Source organism: Lampetra fluviatilis, chromosome 16 (assembly GCF_964198595.1).
Source record: "Lampetra fluviatilis chromosome 16, kcLamFluv1.1, whole genome shotgun sequence".
NCBI classification, from domain to species: Eukaryota; Metazoa; Chordata; class Hyperoartia; order Petromyzontiformes; family Petromyzontidae; genus Lampetra; species Lampetra fluviatilis.
In genome coordinates this window covers 7,443,037-7,470,457 of record NC_136290.1, presented here as the reverse complement: position 1 = coordinate 7,470,457, position 27,421 = coordinate 7,443,037, and the positions used below count along the sequence as shown (strand labels likewise).

Genomic DNA, 27,421 nt, shown 5'->3' with positions numbered 1-27,421 from the left:
ATATTTGATGTGTGTATACTTGTGGCAATTATTGAAGGTGAATTGGGATAAGAATGACGATAGAGGCATGTAAGAACAGGTCGGAGAGCTTTTGCGAATCTGAACTTGATAATGAAAAAGCAAAACTAGCAGTGTGTCTTGAGAAGAGTACACGGTACCTTCTGTGGCGTATGGATCAGAAACATGCGCACCGACAAATAAAGGAGAAGAAAAGCTGAAACTTTCGAAAAGAAGGCATGAATTAGTACATCTTAAGAGTTGCTGAAAGACAAAACGACAAACACATGGATCAGAGAGCACATTCATCCACTACAGATGATATTGCCTGTTAAGTAGAGTGGCTTAAGCACGGCACGCGTCGCTGTTGGGGTTACTGGATGACGGCTGTCGACTGACAGCGGAGCGGCAGCATAAGGAGGGAGTGCTCCCACGAGGATAGCCACCTGTGGAGATGAGATCAGCTCTTACGTCCAGGAACCAGATAGATTTTTGCATCGTGATACAGTGAGGGATGGTGACGATTAAGAGAGACCTTCATCCAGTAGTGGATGGATGATAATGAAGACATATGGGAGGGTGGGGTGGGTCAAGTACAAGGCATTGCCTTTGCCATGCGAGTGTTGATCAAACCGCACAAGAATTGCCGTCGCTCGTTAAATGTACCGGTTGAGGTATAGCTCAGAGCAAAGACTGTGATTCTTAGATTTATGGTGCGGTGCACTCGTCGCGACGGCGAACTACCATCATTCCTGCCAGTGAAACGTTCACGTGTCCGAGCCTTAACATGCCGGCACAGACGCATACGTGCACGCGCGCGTACTGCTTGCGTACCCCCCCCCACCTCCGGTGAATATAAGCGCGTGCCGTAATGCGTGCGCGATACGCGGCATTAGCGAGCCATTCTTCACAAACGTCGAGCCTGCATCGCTTTAGAAAAATGCGACGGCTGTCGGTGAAAAATGGCTGCAACCCATGGAGAGAGGAAAGCATTTTGGGTTGAAGTATGTAGCAGGGGAGAGATGCATGGTGATGCTTGACAGCCAGGCAGCCAGGAAAAACATGTGCACTTCACCTGCAGGCTGCTGTCATCCATCAGCCTGTCACGCTGGTGTTTGCAGCTCCTACCCTTTGGGGTCTCTTAAACTTGTGAACCTTTGTAGTAGGAAAATCCGGGTATATAATTGTAATATACGTGTGTGTGTGCACAGACACGTACATGCTCACTGTAATCCTTATTAATCCTTCACATTTACATATCATTCCTTTACCGACCTGCAGTCTGTGTGAGATTCTGTCGTGAATGTTTGTAAATTTATTCTGAATCTCAGTCGGTTGAGCTGTTTCATACAAGATCAGTGTTTCTTGATGATGCACTGTTTGTCTCTTTGCAAGGGAGATATTTGTCGTCTGAACTGTGTAAAATACGGTGACTTTAGTTGCCATGGTTTCTTTCAAAACATTCTGTGCCATCTAAAAAGGCTCTCCATTAGAAAAATTTAGCAAATCGAATTAAGTGAGAGATGGTTTGTGTTTACAAGCATATATATAAATCCGTGCGTTGTACAACCGAACATTTTAGTTGGGTTTACACGGTTTAAGGAAACAAACCAAGCGTTCAGGCAAAATAACATGAATTCAAATAAGCGTGTTGTAGCCCATAAAGATTTTCACGTGTGACAGAGACTATTTTAATGCCATTAAAATTGTTGCAGCGGGATTGTAAAACCCGTCTGTAAAATTCAGCCCCAGCTCTGTTCGTTTTCTGTTGGCCAAAGTAACATCTCGCCCCACTCAAATGTCACTTTCAGAGCGCCCAGTGATGGTTAGTAAGTTAGCCCAATCCGCACTAGTGGATTCCTATAATGAAATTCAAGCAAAGCTTTTATCGCCCCCCCGACAATGGTCCCTGTGTGACTTTGTGTTGCCGTGCAGCCGGTCTGTGCCAAGCAGAGTGAGAAGTAAAATTATTGTTTTTGGTTAACGTGATTTTAAGTGTTCAGATTTCCAGATGGAAATTAACATTAATATAATGTTACAACTGTGGTCAGTTTCATGGGGGTTTCCAAATCGAATTAATATTGTGTTCGTATGACCTTTGTACTTTATACAAAAAGTTTGAATGCCACACGAACTGCAAGCTTGCTGTGTAACAATTTGTGGTTGAACATGTATTCTTAAGTGTGCTTTGCATGCATCGAATCGCACACATGAGAATCGATGTGTTCCTTTTTGATAAATGTTGCTTGCAAAGTGTTCACAAGATCACTTCAGCCAAAACTGGTGGCTACGTTCACCCACCGTGATTTAAAATCGGTCTCTTGCGTTAGATCGTGTAGGTATAATGTACATTTCAACTATAAAACTCTAACAAAATAAACCAATTATGAATCGTATTATTGGTCGTGAATATCTAGGTGTAGAATTGGCCACCGTGCTAAAGAATCGATTCTTATAAAATAATTTTCCCAAATTGTGATCCGTCGAATCGCAGGCACAGGTTGTGTGAATATGTACAGTGTAACTGTATGTAAATAATAATAATAATAACCATACGTGTTGTTTACGCAAGAATGTCTTTAGTTTAACGATTGTGCATGCAAACGTTCAATAATGAATAATTATAATTAGAATAATCTGATTAAGTTATTGCACAGAAAGAATGGCTAACCTTATAAACATTGTCAGAGGGGGATTGGTGGTTTTTCAGTAAAGTTAAGTTAAATAATTCTTCACCTGTATATACAATTTGGCACCATATTTAAACTTAACACATTTCAGCATTTTGAAGGTGGGAAATGATAATCGCATGAAGTGCTGAAAACATTGTACTTTGAAATAAGGAGTTAGGTCTAATATCGAGGGACCATGCCATGCAGTTCTACTTGTTGGCCATTGCTGTGTGCAGTGGGCAGTAGAAATCTTCTCAGCTTGGCGTATTGATGGTCAAAAGACCATGGGTCACAGTGTAGGGTCAGACGCCGGGGGAGGGTGGAGGGGGGAAGGTTGTCTATTGTGACCTCATTCCCCAGCTCTCACACTTGACCATTTGTTCGAGAGCAACGCTGGCCCCTAGTTTGGGAACCAACCCAGCGGGTAAGACACGTGGTCCCAAGTCCTCCTGATGCGGCAACCTCGTGTCATGGGAATGAGTGTAATGTTCACCCCGTCCCAATGACTCGTAAGTATGTTTATGCGCGTACAGGAATAGCAGTGGCTGGCTCTCGGGGGCTCTCTGCAAAAATTAAAAGTGCCGTATACAGGAACATTTTGTTTGTGTTCTAGCCAACGTGCACTTTATGGTTTTCTGTTTATGTGTTGACCATGATGGTGTTTATTGAATGAGCAAGCAGTTGGGTGTGTCTTCCTGTATAGGCTTTAACAAGCAATGCTTTTTTTATAAGAAGGCAAGCCTGCATTCCGCAATATAAAAAAGACAAATGTATTCCGCTCAGAAAGCCATGCCAGATCATTCCTCAACCTATTTAAAATGCATTACCGTTTTTTTGTGTCTTTCGCAGAGATTTAAACTACAACCTCTTGAAGGAATTTCCGTCTGCCATTCAGTCGCTTGGAAACCTCAAGGAGCTGTGAGTGTCACCTGTGTGTGTGTCTTGTGTGAGAACGGTGGCACATTTGTTGTACAATATGCTATGGTCTTGGCATTTTGGGTTCGATTCCCGGCCGTGGCTAACATTTGTCGAAGGTGATATCTGAATAAAGTCCTTGGCCTTCCTCCCGTAGATTGACTGAGGCTTATACAACGATCTAGTGCAGTTTGTAAACATCAGCACTCAGGAGACAAAGGTGGCCAGGTATGGTGCTGGTCACTATCCACCGCCTTGTTTTCTGCGCCAGCCTTGATAATAGTTGCCCAACAATGACTTTCCCTAACAGTCTGAGGGCGATATTGGGGATCTTTCTGTCTGTGCATTACATCTCCAGATTTCCTCTGGGATGCCATGGTGGCGATATGTTAACTACCTTACCTGGTTTTAATGAGGTCATGGATTCGATCCAGACCCTGACGCCTCTATATTTGGAGTTTGCATGTTGTCCCCGTGGTCACGTGTATTTTTGTCCAGGTCCTCCGGTTTTTCGCTCCACATTTAGAATCAACATACGTTTAGAGTATTTGGCTGTTATCATTTTCCACGTGATAAGCCACTGCATTGAGATATCATTTGCTGCCAGGTCGCTTCTGAAAAAGAGCTATGTAGATCACTGGGCCTTACCTGGTAAAAACAAAAGTTAATCCTGGCCCATCGTGTTCTGCTATTACTTCCAGGCAAACAAACAAATCCGAGGAAAATGGTTGGGATTTTGTGATGTTGCCAACCTGTCCATGTCACCATTGCTGATTTATCGTGTGAGGTAGCCTTGTTCTTGTCCCCCATATATGCATGGTTTCCTTTTGTTTGGCTGGTGCCTTCCCACGTGCAACAATACGCAAGAGACGAATGGCTAAATAACTGCTCTAAAAAACTTCAAATCTAGATTGTTCGAAATCCTTAAAGAGAATGTTTGCCACGGCTCAGGGCTGCTCATGCATGTGATCACCTTCCAGTTCCTGTTCGAGCATGGGTACAAGTTGACCTTGACTTGCATCAGCTTTGACAGTTGCACATACCTGCTAGGTAACACATGCCCACTTATACCGTGGCATGCAATATTGAGCGTATTCTCCGAACAATGTAACATGCTATTGCAAAGAAATCGATGAAAAGCCCCTTTCTCTTCAAAAACACAATTTAACCACCTTTTATCTAAGATAAAAAGCATACATCCAAAAACCTCCAATTGTACCATTTGACGATGACTCCATGGTAGAGAATGTTTTCTGGAAGATGACCTTGCGGGATGAGCTTCCGAGAGGTGCCTTCAATTGTCTCGCTAGGTGATGCACCTTCTCGCGTGTCCTGCTATGTCGAGATGCGTCAATTGGATGGGAAGCACACCGAAATAAATAATTGCACCTGGAAGAAGCCAAAATTAAACTTGTACGTGATATATTTTTTTCTTCTTGGTTCTTTCGGTAAAGTCACGTAGAAGGGAAGTAATAAAATAATAAAAATAAAACATAAAGAAATAAAGCAATAAATATATTTTTTATTATTTTTATTATTATTTTATTACTTCCCTTCTACATGACTTTACCGAAAGAACCAAGAAGATGAATCCCTGCAGTCACGAAAGCTTTAAATCGTGATATATTTGTTCATGAATGCATATACTGAGGCCAAAGCACCCACGGACTCTCGCCACGTTTGCGAACCAAGTTTTAATCGTGCGAGGCTGGCCGCATTCGAACCCAGGCTCTCAGCGGTACTGGCTCTGACATGGCATTATCTTCCCGGGCCAAACAGGCGACCTCACAATGTATCCATATTGAGGCCAATGATTGTGCCAATCACTGGGCGCATTTCCGTCGCCACGGTTGATTTGCAGTCGTGTTTAATTTTAGCGTTGGAGACCCGTGCACTTCTCTCCCGCGCTGAAGGCTTAGCGGGTAATCGGCTTAGGAAGACGGCAATTAAACTAATCGTAATTGTGCACGTATGTCTTTTGCAGCGGAATTCACAGCAATAACATTGAAGTGATACCTGAAGGTGCCTTTGGAAGCAACCCACTCATACGTATTATGTAAGTGTAATAAATTATGGTTTCATGTTCAGTGTTTGTAAGGCAATCATGGTTGAGGTGATAAGCACGTGTCTAAATTATGAGATTGTATTATCTGTTACAGTTGAGCGAGAAGCTGTTGCAGAACACCTGACTCAAAATTGGAAAGTTTATCAGTTCACATCTCAATAATTTGATCACTTCAGGATTTCATCATTTGGCGGTTGATACAAAAATGTGTTCCACTGTGTCAGAAGTCAACGGTTGGTTGTGCTAAAGTTTAACTGCTGCCTATCATAGGAATGTGGAATTTACACCACTGATTTAGGATCACCAATGAAAATGAGCCCCAGCACCCCATGCTCATTTAATATGACGCCGAGATAACACTAGCTGCTGTAATGGGCGCGTGCTTTACAAATGCCATGTTAATAATATAGAATTATTTTGCAATTACTTGAAAAGTAAGGTGTTTACGTATGCTCTATCAATAAATTGTTCATCGTTTAAATAACATTTTACATAAAATGATCTAGAAAGACGTAGCAAGTATGATTTTTAACGGGAAAACCCCATGCATTTGCTGGGTAAGAAAGTGATCTTTCCTATTGGGCTTGTGAGGTGGTGCAGGAGCCTGTGTCTATAGCGAGGGGGAGCGGTGGCGAAAGTGGGCATTGATTCGTCTCCGTTTGTTTCGCAGACACCTGTACGACAACCCCCTGCGTGTGGTCGGCAGAACGACGTTCCAGCACCTTCCCGAGCTGCAGACCTTGTGAGTGAGCTTTGGAAGTTTGGTTGTGGGTCGCACTGTGGAAAACTCGCAGTGGGTGTGTTTTTTTTTGCTTGTTCCGTCATGATATCCTGGTGATGTCATATGCATAAATGTGGGGCATTGTGCTTCAATTGTCATTGCCACCATCAAAAAAATATTCCAGGGATTTAACCACAATAATTACATTTCGTGGATTTCGCTGGATTGAGCCCAGAGAAGATGATCTGTGTGTGGAAAATAATGAAGTTGAAACTAAGAGTGGAAAAAGCATTATAATGTGATGTGTTCACCCACCAGAAATCTGCTAAAATGTCTAAGTATGTTTTTGCAACTAACCAGTGTTTGTTTTAAGGGTATATATTTTTTCTTGTCACTCTGAAATGTTTTCTTGGCACGGTGTTTTAAGTAATAACAATTTTGACATCCGTGTAGAATGCGAACTTTGCACCTAAAAAAACACATTTTGTAGGGAACAACAAAGAAAACAAATCCTTGCACAATAACTCCGTACATGTTGCTGTATACATTGTAGATATGTCTTGCTGCACGGTTCATTTTAACTGATGTTCTAAATGGTTATATTATGAAAGCCATGGTAATCATTAACATCAAGTTCAAGTTAATTTATTAGGTATAGCTCTGTGAGCCATTCGGCTCTTGAATCGGGTGCAACCGCAACAAACAAAAAACAAAAACATGAACAAAAAACATCTTAAAGTGAATATGTGACTAAGTGCAAACAGAAAATCCAAGAAAAGACAGCAAAATATTGCAGGAAAAAAAACGTACACCAACGCTGTGTGCAAAAATCCCAGTGGGATGCAAGTCAAACAACAACAACAACCACTTAACTAGCAGGGCACAGTAAAAAAATAATAGAGAACGAACAATATAGTCAGCTCATAGATTAAAAAGCCAGTGTCTCTCTCCTTTAACTCCATTGGTGAACCTGTTGAGCCAGTGGTGGAAATTCCACATTCCCATGGCAAAGGCTCGTCTCTATAGGACGACCACTATGGACTTCCAACAAAGTGGTACTTGTTACATAGACCTCAAGGAGGATAACAGGCATGATTGACCTTTGACCTCGATTAGAACTTGCAATGCATCGAAAAAGTTGTTTATTCCTATCCACAGCATCACACGACAGGATTTAACCATACCATCTGCTGACCCAGTCGCCCCTTGAAAAACAGCTGTCTAACTCAATTGGCTTCACGCTGAGAAAGAAACTTCCAGCGAATATATACAGAGTGATCCATGTTTTTAGATACCCCACGAAAATAATGGGGAGAAACTTGTCTTCAACCAATCCTCGGTACACACATTCAATCTTTTGACACTCTGCTCTGAAAGATGTTGAGACAATGCTTTCACATTCTTCACTCAATAACTGGTGAGAAGAAAGTAAGAGGGGCCATTATACATCTGTGGGATATGTCGACATCAGTCGCTCTGTTTCAAATCACACGGCTAAATTAGTTCAAGTGAGATTTGTCACGGACCTCGCTATGCTACGTGTGCAGCCCGTATCTCAATTCAGCGGCGTCTAACCAGGGAAGGCGGCAGTGTTTTTTAATGGATTCTCGTATCTCCCCCCCCCCCCCGCCTCTGTGCTGCTCAGATTTCTCCGTGGTGTGAGCGACATGAACACCTTCCCGAACTTGACCGGAACCACCAACCTTGAGAGCCTGTGAGTTCTGGACACATCTCACTGCGCAGTGAAGCACCTGCCGCCGTTCATCGAAGTTTTGTTGTTGTTGTTGTTGGTTGTGGGGAGAGGCTTTCCAGCAGACGTTCCTTAAGTTGCCGTAATTGGTTGGGCTGGTAACGAGACCGCGTTGATAATTTGCCCCCCCCCCCTCTCGCCCGCCCACCTCCAACGATGTGTGTTCTGCAGGACACTGACTGGGAGCAGAATCACCCGTCTTCCCGGTGACATCTGTCAGGCCTTGGGGCAACTGCGAGTCCTGTAAGTGCGGCCGCCCCCACTGCTGACCCTACCCACAATCCTTTTCTTCACCCCTCAACTCCTCTCCGTTTACCTTGCCTGAAAGACGCATTGTCCTTTCGTCGCATGGGTATGCGCAGTATGCTGTGCGTATGCCTCTTCGCATGAAGCCAGACGTGCATGGATTACCATTTTAACAAAATTGTCCGCAAGCAACTTCAAATACATTTCTTTAAGTCCAACAGAAAAATGCTCCACAATTTAAATAGGTTCATTATAAAAGCAAACAATTATTCCATTTGATGTGTTCGAAAGTAATCTGATTCCTGTAGAAATCCCCTTTAGTTTTGTTTATAAACATGTTACATTCATTTAAATCATATACTAATTATTTACAGCACCTTCATCACTACACTGCTGGATGAAGGCCTCCCCACTCAATGGCATCATTTGGGATTTCGTGACCATACTTCAACAAACTGCTCATTGCGGGCTCAGTCAAGTCCTGTGGAGGCCCAAGATTGTTTCAGATCTCCCGCCACAAATGTCAGCCCAAACTGGGATTTGTACTCGGTTCGTCAGGTTCATCGTGCACATCTTGCAGTGTTAACCACAGCGCTCCCACTCTGCACACACAAATTATAGGGTTGTAAATTAAACCTTTTTTTTCGTAAAGAATTCCTCAATAACTCAAGCACAGTTACATGCGATGTGACGAGACAGCATTTGTCAAGTGCTGTCCGTGCTTTGCTCTGCGGGCTCTTTTTGGTGACATTAACTCTGAGGCTAAACTGCTCTGCGGTGTCAATGCAGAAGGGCGGGCTTGGGGGGGCGGGTGTCTGTTTTCATGACGCTTCGCTCACAAATGCACAGCTGTTTGCGGAAAATTACAGGTTTCATTTCTGAATGACAAAAACAGTGGTGGCGGCACTCAGGGCTGATGCACTGTCACATGAGTTGCGTGGCCGCTGTCGCCAAAGCCCATTTTCAAATTGACAAAGGTTCTGAATGTGAAGACGACTTCAAAACCGGCCGAGCCACAGCGGAGACGTGGAGTCTCCGTGGCAATGGACAGCTGAAATATAAGGCACATGTGAAACATTTCTGAAATGGTGTAAATTAAGAATCAAGCAAACGCGCTTTTAATGGAATTGGTCAAACATCCCAATGCAGGACATCTCCTGAAAAGAGTGCGGCTTGGAGAGGCTTTCTTGGAAAAAGATTCAGGCTATTGTTAGAATAATTAGGTTAAACAACAGTTTTATTCACTAACAAAAGTCACGTGAAAGAAATGTTACAATAACTTTCCAAAAAAATACGTGTCCAAAACATCGTCTTAAAATATCAGCAGTAAAAAAAGTACGCATTATGATAAAATGGTCAAAGACCAAAAGTAGTTCGCAACAACAGTACAATTATAACTTTTAAATAAAGAAATAACACAGGTAATCTACTACAGTTTGAACCGATAGCATGCACTAAAGCGATAGCAGTAACGGTAGCAAATTAGTTTTTCGGCCTGTGTGTTGAACTTTGATCGAGATGACAATTGAAGTGCGGGTGCAAATCATTGCGTGCAAACAACCAAGGCACGGGCCTGGAAACTTCGCTCTGTAGCGTAACCGAGCGTTGTCCACAGACGCACGACTTTGGTGAAAGACCCCAGTGTGAGTGAGAAAGGCCCCAGTGTGACTTCCTGTTCCATAGCGACACATCCACGAGATCTTAATATTCCAGAAGAACGCTGGCGAACAGAGAGTGAAACAACGCAGACTTACGGAATATCAACACCTCATTCTAGACCCAAACATCACCGCACCTTCCTGGCTTTGTCATTCCTCGAAGACACCGGTGTAACCCATCAGCCGCATCAGAACATCAGCAAGCCGCTGCACACATCTCCTTCATGAATGGAAATATAAAGACAATCCACAGTGCGACTGGGGCCATACAACTGTAACTCTGGGCTATATAGTAAACCACTGTCGTGTGCATTCCTGCAACGGAAGAGGAATAGAAAAACTACACGAACTCTCTCAAGCCCTCTTTGTAGCTAACAGGGCTTGCCATTGGCATTTAGCTCCTGAACACATTGCCATACGCAATATACAATGACAGGGACATTTAAATGTGTTTGACGAGCAAGTTAATTAAATCGTGTGTGATGAGCAAGAGGCTTTCATAATTATTTCATTCCTTAAAAACAAAAATCTTATCCTTTGTCATCACAATCGCCTTAAACTCATCGGGCAGACCAGCGCGGGCATTTATCACTTTTGTAAAGGGTTGGTCGCACACAATTTTTCAGCATTCAGATTTGTGGCCGCTCTCTTTTAAATCTCACGTGCTCGATTCGCAAAGTCGTATTTACATTTTCAGTTGGCAGAGGTAGCGATTGAAATGTTTTAAGGCAAACGAGCGCGTCGGCTCATGCCAGGGCACGCACGTGAAATCAAGCGGCAACAAAGGCCCTTTGACAGGCGCTCTGCATGTTTGGCCCGTGGCTAAGTGTCTCAAACCTGATCTGCTGGTATGTTGTTGTGGAGCGTTCTTGTTCCTCCCTGTTGTCTCTCCTCCCCCGCCACCCACTCACCCCCGTTGGTAGTGTTGATGGTGTTGGGGAGCCGGTAGTGCAGCGGTTAGCGCTACGCTGCACTACGAACCCGGCGACCCGAGTTCAATTCCCACTCAGGGACAACACCATTGACGAATATCTGAACCTGTCCTGGGCTTCTTCCCCTAGGTCGACTCAGCCTCAAATGAGTGCCTAGTGCGGTGTTTAGACATCGCCACTGGCAGGACAAAGGCAGCCGGGCGTGGTATTGGCCACCCACCAACTCGTGTGCCGTGCCGGTCTTCATAGGTGCTCGCTAACAACACTTTCCCCGACAGTCTGTTACAGGCTATAAGGGGGGGGGATCATTGTCTTTTTGGTGGTGGTGAGCTGCCAGTTCTACTTAGCCTGCTAATCTTGCGATGGCCAGTGGGATGCTAGTTATGCTCCTTACCCCCCCCATGGTGGCCCCTCTCAGACTCGCTCAGTGTGTAGACGCAAGACTCCCTGTGTTGCTTCTCTCCGTCGGTGGGCAAATAATGGCCTGACTTGCACTGCACTCTCAACAACGCAATCGGCAAACTTGACGTGCCCTTATTTTCACAGATATCTCTCTCGGGCTTTTGTGTGGTTTTAGAAAACCCAACGTCTTTTTCTCCCCTCTTTGCGTCCTGTAGTTTTGGTAAGCGACCCCCAAATAGCAGGACCTGTCAAGCTAATAATGTTAAACTGCACTTAAAATCCACGGTATTAATGCCCTAATACTACAGAAACTCGACGTGGTCCCTTCTAATTAGAAGCTATATTCTTGACAAATAGATAGAAAAGTTGTTCATCCACATGTTCTAAAATCTCAATATAAAATCACAATAACGTTCCACTCTAAGTGGATCACCCACCCCTGTGTGTGTGTGTATATGCATGTATCTGTGTGTATTTGTCATTGTGTGTATATATAATGTGGGGAGCGGTTGCGCAGCGGTTCGCGTGCTGCCGTATGAACCTGGCGACCCGAGTTCGATTCCCAATCACGGCCAACACCAGTGACGGTCCTGGGCCTCCCCTGGGTCGACTCGGCCTCAAATGAGTGCGGTGTGTAAACATCGCTACTGGGGAGACAAAGGTGGCCGGGCATGGTGCTGGCCACCACCCCCTCGTGTGCCGTCCCTGCCTTCATAGGTGCTACTCGCTAACAACACTGGCTATAGGGGATATTTATTTTTGGGGGTATATATATGCATGTGTGTGTATGCAATGTTGTTATGCTGAGCTACATCCTGCCTGATTGAAAATTACTTCTCTTGTCTCTTTACCTAAACCTCATTCCCCCCCCTCCCCCCCCCCCAATTTCCATTCCCTCTGTAGGGATCTCTCCTACAATGAGATAACTGAACTTCCAGAGCTGCACGACTGCAGAGGTCTGGAGGAAATGTAAGTAAAGTGACCTTAAACGCGTACACACACATTCTTTGGGTCTTTCGGTAAAGTCACGTAGATAGGTTCAAAGAAAATAACAAAAAACTACGACGTTTCAATCGCAACACAATAGGGAAAAGGGGGTTAGCTTCTAAAGGCAAACTGTTTACAAAGGTTTAAAATGGGCGTAGCCCAAATCTCAGTAGCATGGGGGGGCAGCTGATGTTAATGTAAGTAATGGGCTGGCAGGTTAAAATTAGCATGTTAATGTAAGATCGGTGAGCGGCCTCCCCGGCGAGCGGGCTGAGGTGGCTATGTTCATGTGAGAGATTAGCATGCTAATGTAATATCGCAGAGCCCACCGCCACGTCAAGATATGGCGTGCGAAGGTGGCTGTGTTGGAGTGAGAAATGTAACCTGTTAACGTAAAATCGGAGAGCCCAAAATAACAACTAACATCAGAAGGTGGTAGGATGGGAACATCACAGCCAGTTATGACTTAAACTGGTTAATAACGACCTTCCAATGATTGCTAAGTTTGGACCCATCTCGGTCGAAATTATGTCTGTGTCTGTATATATGCGTACACACATACATATGATACGGATTTGAATATATTGCCAAATGCTTATGTCCTCTTCGACTTGAGTAACGTTTGAATGCAAATGTTTGATACGCTTGAATTTCTGTCTTTCTCTGGCAAGACCCGGTCATTGTCTTTAGTTCACATCAAGTTATAATTTAGCACAATTTCACAAGTAAAACCACGTTGTATGACGTTCAGTGTTCTTATTTCGTTGTGAGAAGTATTGCAGTCGTCTGTAAGATTAAATCTGTCTTGCTTGTATGTTGGTGTCGAATACAAGAAGGCTACAATGAAGTAAATTAACTCGAGCAAAAAAATATGATTTTGTTCATACCAGCATTAAGTGACTGCAAATCGCTTTTGCACAAATACGCTTATTCATTGTGTGTGTCTGTGTGCATTAGCCTGTAGAGCAGAATGTTTGACAAGCAACAAAAAACACAGGCAGAAAGAAAAATGACCCGGCCTTCTAGACTAAAAACAATAACAAACATTGGGGGGGGGGGGGAAGAAAGAATGATTAATGCCAAGTTGAACGCCGGCTCGTAGATAGAGCAGTTTGCAGCATTCCTTGGAATGGTTCTTTTAGGAATTGCTATCCATTGGAGACACAAGTTAACTCATCGTAAATGAAAACATTGCCCAGGCTGTTGCGAATAATCCATGTTGCCATTGCGAAAACATTTCGTATGATTCATCAAAGTTTACATGGTTGACGAGGTGGGATGGGGATGAACCAACCCATAATGGGTCCTTCCTTTCTCAAATTTCACAAAGTTGGGACAATATTTGCCTCAAACCGAAGAACATGTTTTTATTTATTGATGTTCGGTTGGCAAAAATGCAAGATCATTTAATTGGTACTGGGAAAAAAAAAATATTTGGTAAAAAATAAATCGGTGGTTCTAATTGCCTGGTAGTATTTTTTTGCTTAGCAAAATACATGAGTCATAGCACGTGTTTATTTTATGAACATTTATATTTCAAAGTTAAACAAAAAAATAGAGCTGAGCTATTATTAATTTACAATAACATCAATTAAAGTTTAGCCCTTTTTTTCAATCGAATGTGGAATCATTGCTTTCCCACGCAGTGCCAAGTCATGGGTCGGCAGGGGTGGGCGGTGGAGAGGTTGCCATACTTCACCACGCTTGTCAGTGTAGTGCCTTGGCTCCTCCCACCCTCAACCAGTATATATAAAAGGACTGTTTTATTGGACTTTCTCTTACTTGATACAGCAATCGTGCTGTGACGGTTCCACCTGAAGACGGAAGCTTGTGTTGCCTCCGAAACGTCGTGATTTTTATTTTATTAATTTTAATTTTTTACTTATTTCACTTTACCGAAAAAAATCTAAGAATACGAATCCTCACAGTCACGAAAGCTTCAAATCTAGAATTGTCAGTGTAGGTTTGTGAAAGAGTGCCCAGGACCAGTTGAGATATCGCTCGCCGCTGATGTTAGCCAGTTCAGAATCCTAATACTGTTAGGTTTTTTCGGTAAAGTCACGTAGGTAAAAAAATAAAATTAAAAGTTAATAAAAGTAATAATGGAAATAAAATAAAATAATAAATCACGACGTTTCGGAGGCAACACAAGTCTCCGTCATCAGGTGGTACCGTCACAGATAATATTACTGCATCAAGTGTCCAGAATCTGCATCCAAATCAAGTGTCCAGATCCAAAATCCTAATATTTATTCCTATCGGAGGAATCCAATTAACTATAAAGCTCTTTTTTTTTTCCTACAGATATCCAGTACTTTTCAGGTCTTACCAATGTGTTGCTTTGCTCAGTGTTGAGCATTTGTATTTAATCGCTTCGAATTACTTTGGAAAGTCATCTTAACCAAAACTCCCCCGTGTGCGGTGAAATGGAAAAAAAAACATATGAGGTCACAAGAGCAAACCTTTGACAGTCCTACCTCAATAGGACAAGCGTAACAAATTACCTGCTCCTAAACTTTAAAGTTCATAATAATGATCACAATGTAGCTGCAGATCATAAATCAAAATAGGGGTCTTGTGTAAGTGGTACTGATGCGATTCATGAGATTGATTTATTAAATGGAGAACTGGAAAGGAAACAATGTGCTCCCACAATAGCTGCAACTGTTAAATTATGCCTTTCAATTATTTTCCTGCAAACTACGAATAAATCTTTGAAGAGTGATGTGCGATTACTCCCTCCCCGCAGCAGTTCAATATTTGTTTCCACAAACACAATGATTCAAGAGGCCATAAGCAAGCTATCAAGTTAGTTTATCTTAACATAATGTACCATCCTTATTTTAAAAATGTGTGAATTCTAAGTGATCAATGGAGCCTTCTCCAGAATTCATGCAAATGATTTGATCCTTGTTGCAGGTGTGACTGATATTATTTTAATGACATGTGTTAAATGTTTTCTTCAGCTCCTTTCAACACAACATGCTGGCTGATATTACAAACCAAACGTTCTGGGGCCTGTCTTCCCTTCGAAGCTTGTACGTACACTTAGTAAATCAAATTTCACTCGCGTTGTTATTGCATGTGTATATACTCGCATTACACAAGCACAGCTACTGTTTAAAATACTCACTTATCTAAAGCCTTTGCATTGTTAATTTGAAAGCTGATTGAAGTGTGCGTTAAGATGCTATTGCAGCAGGGTAGAAAGCAAATTAGCAATTGCTAATAGAGTATTGTCAACCCTGTTGTCATAGTACTACTGTACACTACTTTGGAACTGTAGCTGACAGTTTTTAATGTTTTAATTATTGGTTAAATATTGTATAATAATTAGTTTAGTCTAATTAACGTTGGTTTTTGTTCGGCTTGTTAGGGTGGTTTAGCGGGAATATATCAAACTCGTATTTTTAAGTTGCATCTCAAACAAGTTTACAGTTTGTGTACGTTAATCATGACTGGACTTAACCTGCTATGTATTATGTTTCGAGACTGTAGATTATGTTGTCTTTTATCGATTGAATGAATATTCAACAGGGACCTGAGTGAAAACCAGATCGAGAGCATTCACAAGACAGCGTTTAAGTCCCTCACTTCTCTCACTAAACTGTGAGTATAACATTGTCCCGGTAGTCTTTGTAAATTCAAGCGAAACGACCAATTGTGTTTCCAGCGTATTTAAGTTTTTAAAGATCGTTTCCAAGGTGATCTGAAATTGTTTCCACTGAATTGACAATTTTACAATATTACTGTGTATTTCAAAGTAATTAAAGAAAAGTCCTTTTTCGTGACCCAGGAAAGCCTCAACTTACTGCCAATAATTTTGTTGAGGGTGGAACACAGGAAGATTTGGCCAATTTCTTGTCGAGTATTTAGGCATTTTAGATCAAACCCATACGTATAAGAGCAATAGCACTCAACCGGCAAAGGTATGTCAGCAACCTACTTAACAAACGAATGCCATCAGATCCAGAGGTTGCCAGTGCTATCTCCTGGCGTCGCAGCTGAAATAATGGGGCAAGGTTTTTCAAACTCCCCCACCTCGATCCACCCAGCAAAAAGCAGTTCATTTGTGCTTTTTGTGTTTTAGTTCGTCGTCCCTCCCCCGCACCTCCGATTTAGAGCGGTTGGCTACGTATTTTGCGAAAGAAGTTCTACACGCACACAAATGTAACAATGCAGCTGATAAAGTGTGGGTTAATCCCACATCTTCCAAGACGATTGGCCAGTGGGGAAGAGGGCAAACTACCCTTTAAGAGCTCCCTCTTGCAGGGACCAGCAGTGGCTTGAGCAAGCAATTGGCAGAGGTTGTGCCTTTTCATTTTACACGCTAGATGTAACTTTCGATTTAAAGCTTTCGTGACTGCAGGGATTCATCTTCTTGGTTCTTTCGGTAAAGTCACGTAGAAGACGGCTGCTTGCGTTGTGGCCGAAACGTCGTGAGAATTATTATTTGTATTTTTTATTTCCATTATTTTATTATTTTCCTTCTACGTGACTTTACCGAAATAACCAAGAAGATAGATGTAACTTGTTCAAGTGACACCGCCCCCTTCACATCCATTAGAGGTGGTACAGTGCACCACAATAATAAAAGACAAATATTGATTCTTGATTCGAAACGTGAGCCCTGAACGTGACAAATTGATGGCTTGGGGTGGTAGTATTTGAACTGTAACAGGCCCGTTGTTTAACTTTTCCTTTTTCCTCTACAGAGACCTGAGCTCCAACCAGCTGAATTCCCTCCCTTCCTCGGGGCTCCAGGAGCTCACGGAGCTGAGGGTGGCTGGAAACCAAGCCCTCATGCTTTTCCCCGTCAAGTCCGAGTTTCCTAAGCTTAGGTAATCCCCTGCGGCAACGTTACATCATTTGTGCGCCATCCCACAGTCCGTAATTGTTGCGCACGGTTGAGGGGGCGTGCGCATTATGCTGGGATGCGAACGGTTAGCCTGTTATGACATTCGATTTAAAATCCCTAACACACGGCATTGTGGTGTGTTAACTTTGAACAATGTGTATCAAGATGATTTTCCCTTATGTGAAGGTATATCTAGTGTCAGTACTGTGGGTTAACGTCACAAAACGGAAGTTCTCTACCCAAAAGGGAGTCTGAATACACAAACGGGCTTTTAAGGAGCGTCCTGTTTTGAAACGATTAGTCAGTTCTGCTGCATACGTTCTCACGGTCGTGCCGATGCATTTTCGGGTTGTAACGCTTGTTCTTCTGCAACGATGGGCAACGTTTGGCTCGGGACTTCTTCACAGTTGAATGGAGTTGCTCACTCTCTCCCTTGATAGTCTACTGTTGCCAGCTGCTGCTCGTGTGTCCGATCAGCTCGGCTCTGCTACGTACGCCAGCTGATGTTGTTAGTTTTGCTTCATCTGCTTAACATCGGTAGGCCTGACAGCGATTATTGGAGAAAATCCATGTATTACACTGCATTGGATTGTTCTGCAGTTAATGGCGCTCATACTGGAAATGTATGGATTTATACAATTTATTTTGGAAGCGTATTTTCCCCATTTTATTGGAGGGGGGTCTCCCTTACAAATGAGCCTTTTGGCTCCGAACGTGATGTCAGCTAGTTACAAACAAAGGTCGTGGAACTTTTGATTGGTTTGATGGGTCGATTGAAACGCGAGTTTCTCCGCCGTTGTTCGCAGGACTCTGGTGGCCGCCTACGCGTACCAGTGCTGTGCATTCGCCGACTGCGCGGACGAGAGCCAGGACTGGATCGGCAATGCCGGCAACATCCAGAAACGCGAAGCCGGCAGCCAGACGGAGGCTGCAGGTCATTGCTCACTCAATACTGACACGCAGCTCTTCGCCAGACGCGTTCCCTAGATTTCACCGTAGTGGTGGCGTGAGCTAGCTTGAGCGGGTTTGTCACTGTGAAGACATTTATCATGCATTAGCTTGCTTTCTAGCAGAGTTTAAAGGGCAAAAACATTCTGTTGGGTTTCTGATTTCAAATAGGTTTTTTTAGTTTTCCCCAAAGAAACTAAATTATAAAGTAATGAAATGCAAAGCAAGGTCATTACTGTAAGGGCCTAAAGAGAGAAGCTGTTTGATATTTGAGGTGAGTCACATTTTTTAGTTGGGTCGCTTTCTTTAAGTTTTAAGTTGACCCACATGTGCAGTGCAAGAACCATCACATTTAGCCTTATTCTCATTTGTATGAACTTGAAAATCCAATATTTTAGTTTTTTAAGTTGTTTTCAAATCTTTTTAAAAAGTCAATGTTTTTGTTCAAACAGGTTCTTTTGAAAGTTTTTATTTTAATCTATATACAGGTTTAACTGTAATATTAAGTCTCAAAATGCCACCTTTTCAAAAAGGCATTTACACATTTACAATGTCAGAAAAGTGCTTAATCTTTCACAACAGTTGACTTGTGAAATGATTGACGTGCATCAACTTCATCTGATTGTCACCTGTTCTGTTGTCTTTGATTTAATAGATCCAGAAGTTGATGAGAATGAAGATTCTGATGTCCACCCGAGCGTTCATTGTACTCCAGAGCCTGGTAAGACGTCCAGAAAAGCAAACTTGTAACATTCAACCTCTGTAACTGATTCAGCGCTTAATTTGCAGAAAAATTGGGTACCTTGTACCCAAATCTATCCCAATTCTTTCATCTTTTTGAATTTAAGTGATTGTTGCGTGGACAACTTTTTACTCGCTGTCTCAAAGTCCTTTTAAACATTTTTAATATGACGGTTCTGCACACATTTGTTAACAATTATGTTAAACGGCGGTTGCATCGCAGACATCACCGTGAAGCTGTGGGTCCCGTGTACACACAGCCAAACTCGGCAACACTTTTTGGCATTTTACACACGTACAAGGTGCAGCTCTGCAATCGAATGTTCATGCCTCTGCTGGCAGAAGGGCCTCCTAAACTGAGCTCCAAAGAGCTCCTCTGACGGTTATTTGGCCTACTCTTCCATGCTGGTCAGAGATGTTACGGTAATGATAATAACAGTACACGGTAATGATAACAACATTACCGTGTAGCGCTTGTAAAGTCTTCTTGCCCACGTGCGTTCCAACACAAGCCCATGGCCACGAGCAGCCAACAAGCATCCCGCGTGCTGTCTTCCCCAGGCGCCTTCAAGCCCTGCTCCAGCCTCATCGGGAACTGGCTGCTCCGCCTGGGCGTCTGGCTCATTTTCCTGCTCGCCGTCGGCGCCAACTCCATCGTGGCCGTCACCACGTTCTGCTCACCGGGCCACCTGTCGGCGCCGCGCCTTCTCATCGGCTGCCTGGCCGTCGCCAACCTCCTGCTGGGCCTGCACTCGGGCGCCGTGGCCCTGACGGACGCCGCCACCCTCGGCTCGTTCGGTCAGCACGGCGCGGCCTGGGAGGCCGGCGGCGGCTGCCGAGCGGCGGGCTTCCTCGCCGTCTTCGGCCTGGAGGCGGGCGTGCTGGTGCTGGCGCTGCTGTCGGCCGAGCGCTGTGCCTTCGTGCGCCGCCCGGCCGAGCGCTGCGTGCAGCAGACGCTCCTGCGCGGCGCGGCGGGCAAGCCGGCTCGCCGGGCCGGCGCCCGCGTCGCCGTGGCCGTCGCGGCGGCGGTCGCGGCCGTCGCCGCTTCCCTGCCCCTGTTGGGCGTGGGCGGCTACGGCGCGTCGCCGCTCTGCCTGCCCTTCCCCGGCGGGCGCGCGGCAACGCCGCTCGCCTACACCGCCTCGCTCGTGCTGCTCAACTCGCTGCTCTTCCTCGCCATGACGGTGGGCTACACGCGCCTCTACTGCCGGGCGCGGCGCGAGGACCTCTCCGACACGCAGGAGAGCGCCACCACGCGGCACGCCGCCTGGCTCATCTTCGCAAACTGCCTGCTCTACTGCCCCGTGGCGTTCGTCAGCTTCGCCAGCGTGCTCGGCCTCGGCGCGCCCGCCAGCCCGCAGGCCGTCAAGTCCGTGCTGCTGCTGCTGCTGCCGCTGCCCGCGTGCCTCAACCCGCTGCTGTACGCGCTCTTCCACCCGCGCTTCAAGCACGACGTGCTGGCGCTCGAGGAGCGCGCGAAGCAGCGGGTGCGCGCCTCCCGCCTCGCCCGCGCCTCCCGGCTCGCCCGCCGCTCGTCGTCCGGCGCGGGCTCCGCGTGCGACGACGGGGACTGCGGCGACCGCGGCGGCGGCGGCGCGGGCGTGGGGCTGGGCGACGACGACGACGGAGCCGCGGGCGACGAGCCGCGCAGCCCCATGCTGCCGCCGCCGTCGGCGGAGCGCGGCGCCCGCACCGCCTTGATGCTGGCGGAGAGGGGCCGGTCGACGGGGGTCACGGCGGCCGGAGCGGGGGTGGCCGTGCTGGGCTGCGGTGGAGAGGGCGGCGCGGCGGCGCCGGGCGGCGGCGGCTGCACGGACGCGGGCCACGCGCACAGGCACAGCGACTGCCCCAGCGAGGACGACTCGTTTGTGTCGGACAACTCGGATCAGCTGCAGGAGTGCTCGCGCTCCTGCTTCAGCCAGGGCCGAGGGCTGCCCCTCGTGTCGCAGTTGTAAGACGCGCACCCGCCAGGATTTCATCCGTTGTTTTATATGTAATTTAGTGCGCGCGCGCGCGTGTTTGTGTGCAGTTCTCTGCTTTCTGCAGGTAAAGAGATTCTCAAAGCTTTGTTTCTTCCATAGCAGTTAATACATTATTGTGTCCGAGGTATAGTCAGAGTTGTCTTTCCACTCTCTGCATTTAATACCTCAACAGTGAAAAGAAATGGAATTCTGTCGAACGTTGCTACGAACGGTGCCCTTTAGCATTGCGTGTCGCTAATGAACACAAGAGAAAAAGCCACTCTGACATCTCTTGGACCACCCATGACTTTTCACCATTCATGACTGTGGGTTTCTACTCAACGCATTGATTCAGTCCCTGCTGTAATACACTTGGTTGGATGAGCAGTTAATTGGACAAAAATGAACCTTGAACTGTTGCGGCGGTTACACATCCATCGGCCGAGGTGCATGCCTAGCAAGTGGCAAATTCCTCTCATTTAATGTTTAAAAAAAACTGACACAAACCAGTAATTTCACGTGAACATTTCACAACCCCTCCCGAATGCTGCTTGTGCCTCGCTTGACTTCATGCCTGCCTTGAGAAGAAGGATGACCCATTTGTGAATTCTCCTAACAGTGTCATAAAACCAAGGGTTCCTTATTTTCCACGTTGTCCTATTCCCACGTCATTGGGGTTTAAGCCGTCTCTCGAATCTATTTATTTCTCCTCCGTTTTCCCCACCGTCGTGTAAATTGCCCAACAGAAGTCGCAGCGTGTGGACCGCCTCGCTTTAAAATATAGACCGTTTTCTCTTTTGTCAGGCGTCAACGAGTCGCATTAATATTGCTATTATGTGTGTAAACTAAAAACATTCTCGCGTACTCTACGGTTAATTTAATGGAATCACACAATAAAAGTTACCACGATGCTTAAAGGAAACGTTAATTCAAGAAAGTGAGGTTTCTTCAGCCAAACCATCTGATGCACAGTGAGAGTTTTTGGGGTAAAACAATAAATACCTACCAATATAGAAAATAACCTTTTTAACAATGAGTAATTTCCAGCTGAGTATATTCAATGTGGGTAAAATGTGTTGGTTTTGTTTTTGCTGTCTACATTAGGAGCATTTTGATAAACATAGACATGGTTTTTCTTTTCTCAAATTGCTAAATCTTTACAGAGCTCTGTAGTTAAAAGTGTATTCACATGATTCTCTTAACAGGAATTTTTTAAGGGTCTTACCCAAAAATGTAAAGCGTGTGTGGAATTCACACAATGTTTTTTTTGGCTGTGAAATTGTTGCTTTTTTTTTCAACAGTGAGCTATTTTATATATTGCAAATGGAACACACATTTTTTTAATAAAAAATAATAATCTGTAGAATAACAAAAAATAGTTTAAAGGGAAGGACACATTGTTGTTTTATAGCAAAGGTAACATATATCTGAAATATTAACACATGCAATTAGTTAGCATTGGCATTTGAGTGAAATACGTGAAGTCCCTTGAAAGATCTTTAGCGGCAAAAACGTAAAGGGACTGCGTTCGATTTTCTCTATAAAGAAACGCTGCACGTTCAGTTCTCATATCGGCTACAAGTCGCTTCATATCAAGAGTTGTCATTCAATTGTGTGCTCACTTTAAGTTCGAGAAGTGCTTTTACTAATGCTAGAGAATATATGCATTATGCTTACCACAACCCACTGGTGATTTTCCAACACAAATTAAGGTCATGTCAATAACCTGTAGATTGTACGGTCTTTAAATCGGTTAATTTTGATTCTTAATCTGCATGATCCATAAAATATCAATGTAAGAATTTGTGTTCCAATTAGTGTACTATTTAAAGTCACGTGACTCCTGCAGCCACTCGCAGCTGCTTGCGTTCACCACTGTTTAAATTAACAACAAAAGAGATTGAGTCCGATCGCGACCCTGAATCGCGACCATTGGGGCTAAGCATTACACCACAGAGATGGATATAGGCAATGTAGATGTCGCAGAACACACACACACACTATATAATAGTAATAACCATATGGGATGCTTGGCTGTCTTAAGGTTTGTAAATGGAAGACATGATGTGCAGCATCATGCCACCTAATAAACTCGTATCGTGTTCTGTATTTTTATAGACAACACTTGTATAGCACTTGTGTGTGTGTTTGACCGTATGCTACACCTAATACCCATTTATTTTATACTCGGTTTTGTTGATAAGTTGAAAATGTGTTAATTTATGTTGTTTACAGACCATAATTAAGCTTTGGATGTGAAATTATCGTGTTTTCGAATTGAGGTGTGTGTGTGTATATAATCCCGTCTTGTTTTCATTGCTTAAGCCCAACTTGTGTGCAGCAACTTGCCCAACCCGTCCGTACGGGTTGGGCAAGTCCCCGTTAGCAACACCAGCCGTTGAATGATGTTAAATGAAAATGATTATGTAAGGTTGCTGTTTGACCAAGTGTCATCCTGTCAGTTTTTGCTCATCGAGCCTCATATAGTCGCCATTCCTTGATGCTGAATAGTTCTCGTGGATAGTTAAAGATGTATAAAGGAGCGTTTATCAGTATAATATTCTTCTCGTGGCCTGGCCACCAGTCAAATATGTATCCAGTATGGGGCACGTGATGATGATGATGATCTGGCCCAGTCTCTGTCGCCCTTGTGAGGTCCTCCACGGTGCACCGCTCCTCCAGGAGCTTACGGAGCAAGAGATGCTCCCCCGGTCTGTCTCTCTCTCTCCACAGCCGCACGTGGTGTCATTGTCGCTGGAGTAGCCTCACTTTCGCATGTTAACCCTTGAGCTGCCAAGTCCTTTGCAGTGTTCATCAGAGCAAGGCCTGCGGGCCACTCTCGGCCCCTGGTGGCCTTGAGTGCCGCTCCTGACGTGCGGTCCCCGACAATACACAACGAGTGAAAACGCCCCATTTGTGCTGTCAAACCCAATGGTGTCAAATGTGTGGCGGCCCTTATACTGATGTCTTATCGGCAAAAGTGCCCCCCCCCCTCACCCCTGATAATTTATTAGTGAAGAACACTGACGTCAACATTCAGTTTGACCGATCTTGCTCCGCACCAGCAGCGGGGACGTGTTTGCGTTCAGTGTCATGGTTGATGCACGGGAAAAAAAGACTCTCCATGTGCTCCAGCACACAGTAGGTTTTCGATTTGTCGGCATTTTTGGTAACGGTATTAGTTGGGAGAATGTACTGCAATCACAATTTACAAAAAAAACTATTTTGAATGATGTCGACAAACAAGATGTACGTAGAAATCGGATAACTGGTGGTGTTATCAGTCGTGACGGTGAAAGACTTGTTGTCCAAAACTGACTGACCTTGCATAATATTTCATTGCATATTACGTACAATCTGTGCACAAATCATGTGAACATTTTACCTGCTTTTTACTAGACGTTTGTCGTGTTATTGTGTTTTCTCCTTACTCTGCATTGTGTTTTGATATCAAGCCGGGCTGGATCACCATCTCTTGAATTCAAGCCAAGTCCATTTGTTGACATAAGCCACATATGGCAAGCCAAAAGTGTCATAATCTAGTTTATTAGACACAGTACATTCATATAAAGTATGTCCTTAAGCCCTCTTAGAATTACTGGTTGCAGTGAAATGAAAATTTGTGGTCGTAAATGGTTGTGGAGCTACTCGCATTTGTGAATGAAATAGGTTTGCTAGTAAATTGTAGAAAAGTCCAATCAAATTGTTTATGTTATCGATAATCAAAGTCGTTCAATGACCAGTTTTAGGATAGGTAAATACGTATAAGTAAATTTGAAAGCTCCTTTTGTATTGACTCCCAACACACAAATCTCAATCGGGGGAAGCTCCCCCATTAAATCAACAAATTCCATGGCATTGGCCACCATGAACGTTGTCGTGATTATTAACGTAAATAAACACGACGCAATCGTGTGTTTTTTTAAATGTACACAAACTCAATTATGTCCTTCCAATAATTTACATTAGGGGTGTTACCATACATCGAATTGAGATTCTCAAGGCTCACGATAACATGTGCGTCGTATTCCGCATGTGCAAAGCCGTGTTTTTCTATTTAAGCAAATTGTATACAAATGAAAATTGGACCATCTGGTGAATCTGTACACCCCTAATGTATAAGCTATATTCAGCATGTTGGAACAAAGTACTCTGTTCCCGGATTTTAAACCAGTGGTCATCCCCACACATTTGTTCAGCACCTTGTTTGGACACTGTCAACGTTCTTTGTACCACTTTTCCATAGGTTTGTAAATATGTACAGAATCGTTTAGAGTATTTATTGCAAGCACTCAGGCACAAGTGTAATCTTCTTCTCTTGTCTCTGGGAGTGACATCGGATGTTAAAACTACCTCTCGTTCTGCTGCTTTGGGTCTTTAAAAAGAAAACGCCTGGTTCCATGTGCTGGAGGCTTTAGCTCCAATACTTTGTGGATTTCAGTTTAACTCATGCCTCTCATTGCGAATGGGATTTTCCTGTGTTCGATATGTCCTCACGCATACCCTCGTGAATTTGAGATGCGTTTCAAAATAATGAAAGCAAAACTGACCATTAAAATAGCGTAAAGGTGTGTACAATCCATAATAAAGTTGTTTTTAATGTTATCGCGTCAATATAAATGTATCGATAAACCCGCCACCACCCGACACAGCCAATTAGTAAGGTTTGTCACGGACACAAATCCTGCCAATTAGTTACTACAGTACAAACGGTGTGTTGGAGGGTAAACCCACAACATTTACAATTCGAGTACTACATTTCGCTGGTGATTACAACCAGCTTCATCAGGCCATATCCAGAATTGTGAATAAAAAGGTGGAAACAATGTATGCTGAAGGTTTTCTAACACACCCACCTGCGTATTTGGACTCTTTAAATGGGGAAAGATTATGGCAACAGTGGAAACTTCCCTTTGATAGTCAACAAAATCCTACGAGAAATTCGTATTAAATTGCGCCGCTTCTTTGTGTGCACCATAACGTGACGCTTCAGAACTCAGAGTTGAGTTTTATCTTGGCGTGTTTGGCCATTGTGTTTTCCATCGTGCAACAGAAAAGGGGCAATGGAATGAAAAAATAAATTGCAGGTCACCATTGCAAAAGAGTCGATTGGTTTATTGGTCCAAATTGTTTTTTTTCATTTGGTGAAAGAAACGATACCGATGGTCATACAATCCCTTGTCATGAACGAACGGGGGAAATATTCCATTTAAATAATATTCCCATTTTCACGCCCATGTGTGATATGCCTGTGCTACGGAAGTCTACAATTTAAATGGGAGATGTGTGTGTATACTGTATATACATTGTTTCGGACGTGTATTAAAATGTATGCTGTTGCATGGTATGTTAATAAACTTTTTTTCTACAATAACTTGTTACAAATTAGTGCTTCGTTGATTTTCACGTACAATGTGTTATCAAATAGCTGCACATTTGAAGTGAAATGTATTTATGTTAATATAGGGTGGATTTAACTACATACCCCAAAGACATTCGTGAGATATATTGCAAGGATATGTTTCTGTATACCGTATAAGAGTCTGAGTGGAGCGGTGGCACAGTGGTTAGCACACTGCTTGGAATCCAATAACAGATCTCAGCTACAATTAATAACGTTAATTATAATACTGGTCAACAAAAAAAACCTTTTTTTTCTGGCCTGGACTTTTGCAGCTGTTTTAAAATTATTTCAGGGTGCCGATTCCAAATCTGATCTCAGATTTGCTCTATCGCATCTCATTTTTATGCTATCGGCATACCCCATTTTCATTGATTTTACCCGAAATTAACTCGGTCACTTATGATTGCAAGTTGTGGCGAGTCAGTGACTGCTTTAGTGTTAAAATATGGTGCTGTATTTTTAGGATAGTGTGTTTATAATATAATTGTATGTAGATATCCGCATTTATTTAATATTTTTCTTCTGCAGTTTTTATGGAAAATGCAATATTTGATATCTCAAAAACCTGATGTGATAGACAAAAACTGATGCCAGATTTGGAATCGGCACCCCAAAATTACCTTGAAACCGTTAGAATACCTTATGCCAGAAAAAGTGTGTTGACCAGTGTAATCTGAACTGGTTACGGGCCATATTCTTCAACCTGCACAAACCAGCGAATGGTCAAACAACCCCCACAACTCAGAATCAGAATAATTATTTTTTTTACTGAAGGAATCCGATGAGCTATAAAGTTATTTTCCGGTGGCGTGACAAAAAAGGTCTGTACCTTATGTTTTAGTCGTAACTCGTTAACAGCAAATATTCCAATGAAATTGTATCCACGTCGCAAACAGGTGTATAAGGTATGCGTGTCATTAAACAGCGCAGAGTATAATGTCCAAAACACAGAGGCTCTGGGCTTGTATGTATGTATTTACGTATGTTGACCTTCGCACCGTACATCTCCAACCGTGCTAATCGTAGGTGCTTGAATGGACCCTGTGAAAAGCCAGCCCACGTCGTATGGCAGCAGCCTTCATCATCGATTCTCCTCCTCTCTCTTCTCAGGCTAAGGTCGCTGCAGGTGGAACGCATCAATTGCGGGGTCTGCCGCTCCCTTGT

General features: G+C 43.9%; 1 protein-coding gene across 1 annotated transcript in view; it reads left to right on the top strand.

The window, feature by feature from the left end:
* Nucleotides 1–26,207, top strand: part of LGR5 (leucine rich repeat containing G protein-coupled receptor 5) — a 94,583-nt gene extending 68,376 nt beyond the window's left edge. The window contains exons 8-19 of the mRNA XM_078863603.1: nt 3,519–3,587; nt 5,569–5,640; nt 6,320–6,391; nt 8,016–8,084; nt 8,292–8,363; nt 12,262–12,327; nt 15,312–15,383; nt 15,883–15,954; nt 17,061–17,186; nt 18,010–18,137; nt 18,807–18,872; nt 19,454–26,207. Of these exons, the coding sequence (XP_078719729.1) occupies nt 3,519–3,587; nt 5,569–5,640; nt 6,320–6,391; nt 8,016–8,084; nt 8,292–8,363; nt 12,262–12,327; nt 15,312–15,383; nt 15,883–15,954; nt 17,061–17,186; nt 18,010–18,137; nt 18,807–18,872; nt 19,454–20,847 (2,278 nt within the window). The 3' untranslated portion in view covers nt 20,848–26,207. The remainder of the gene's footprint in view (nt 1–3,518; nt 3,588–5,568; nt 5,641–6,319; nt 6,392–8,015; nt 8,085–8,291; nt 8,364–12,261; nt 12,328–15,311; nt 15,384–15,882; nt 15,955–17,060; nt 17,187–18,009; nt 18,138–18,806; nt 18,873–19,453) is intronic.
* Nucleotides 26,208–27,421: the final 1,214 nt, after the last annotated feature.